This window comes from Haliotis rubra, unplaced genomic scaffold (assembly GCF_003918875.1).
Source record: "Haliotis rubra isolate DU_JTF1 unplaced genomic scaffold, ASM391887v1 Scf9, whole genome shotgun sequence".
Lineage (NCBI taxonomy): Eukaryota > Metazoa > Mollusca > Gastropoda > Lepetellida > Haliotidae > Haliotis > Haliotis rubra.
This window is the reverse complement of record NW_025767634.1, coordinates 1402053-1403168: the sequence shown is the minus strand read 5'-3', so window position 1 is coordinate 1403168 and position 1116 is coordinate 1402053. Positions and strand designations below refer to the sequence as shown.

At 44.9% G+C, this 1116-nt stretch overlaps 1 protein-coding gene across 1 annotated transcript; it reads right to left on the bottom strand.

The window, feature by feature from the left end:
- Positions 1-301: 301 nt before the first annotated feature.
- LOC124263890 (corneodesmosin-like) lies at positions 302-748 on the bottom strand. Its single transcript, XM_046698617.1, has one exon. It carries the CDS (start codon positions 746-748, stop codon positions 302-304), a length of 447 nt encoding a protein of 148 aa, XP_046554573.1.
- Positions 749-1116: the final 368 nt, after the last annotated feature.

The following is a 1116-nucleotide window of genomic DNA, read 5'->3' as shown; positions in this document are numbered from 1 at the left end:
TGTGTCCAATCAACAGATGCGTGTAGAGTTCAAGCGTGTCTGCTTAAAGAAACGACCAAACCGGAAGAACACCGCAGAGATATTGGCGAGGGACACTAACACAACCTCGTTGACCGTATCATCAGTCAGTTTTGGAGTACAGGAAGGACGTTTCTGGTCTGACATCCCGCGGCAAGACGCCATGACGTCTCAGCCCTTGACATCGATATACGGAACCCGTCTAATTACATCAACAACGTATGAATGCCTGCACTCGTTTATGACTATGAGCATCGCCGATGACCCCTCAGTAATCACAGTATCATGTGTACCCTGTGTTGGTAGCTCTGCATTCCAGCTTAGATCCCATGGACCCTGTGCGGTTAACTCTACATTCCAGCTTAGATGGACCCTGTGTGGACTCCATTCCAGTGTTGGACCCTGTAACTCTACATTCAAGCTTAGATCCCATGGACCCTGTGTTGGTACCTTTACATTCCAGCTTAGATCCTGTGGACCCAGTGTTGGTACCTTTACATTCCAGCTTAGATCCTGTGGACCCTGCGTTGGTACCTCTACATTCCAACTTAGACCCCGTGGACCCTGTGTTGGTAACTCTTCGTTCTATCTTAGACCCCGTGGACCCTGTGTTGGTACCTTTACATTCCAGCTTAGACCCTGTGGACCCTGTGTTGGTAAATCTGCATTCTACTTCAGATCTGAATGTATTTTTCTGAGTAAGAGAGCCTGTCCTCTGGTAACTCCACATTCGGACTTACATCTTTGGACCTATTCTATTACTCTCTGTTATCTTTTGTACATATGTGTTGTCAACTAGACTGTGGTTAAGATCGCATATAACATGACTACTGTGCGCCTGTCTTGCACCACATATGGCGTCTTTTCAACTGTGTCTTCTGGTTTTCGATGTGAAATGTACGTTTTGGCTCAGACCTGTATAACCTCTGTTGTAAATTACGGAATGTATTTACAATACGTACTCGTACGTCTTCTGTTGTATACATTATCAATCTTGCATTAGTAAAGGAATAAATAATTGTGTTTGGTTTAGTCCAGAGTCCATACTATCGATGGGTACAAAGCACTCACCTAGCCTGTGTTTTAGAGAGTATACCT

Coding starts and splice junctions, on each gene's coding strand:
- LOC124263890 (XM_046698617.1), bottom strand. CDS start 748: ATGTGGAGTTACCAGAGGACAGGCTCTCTTACTCAGAAAAATACATTC.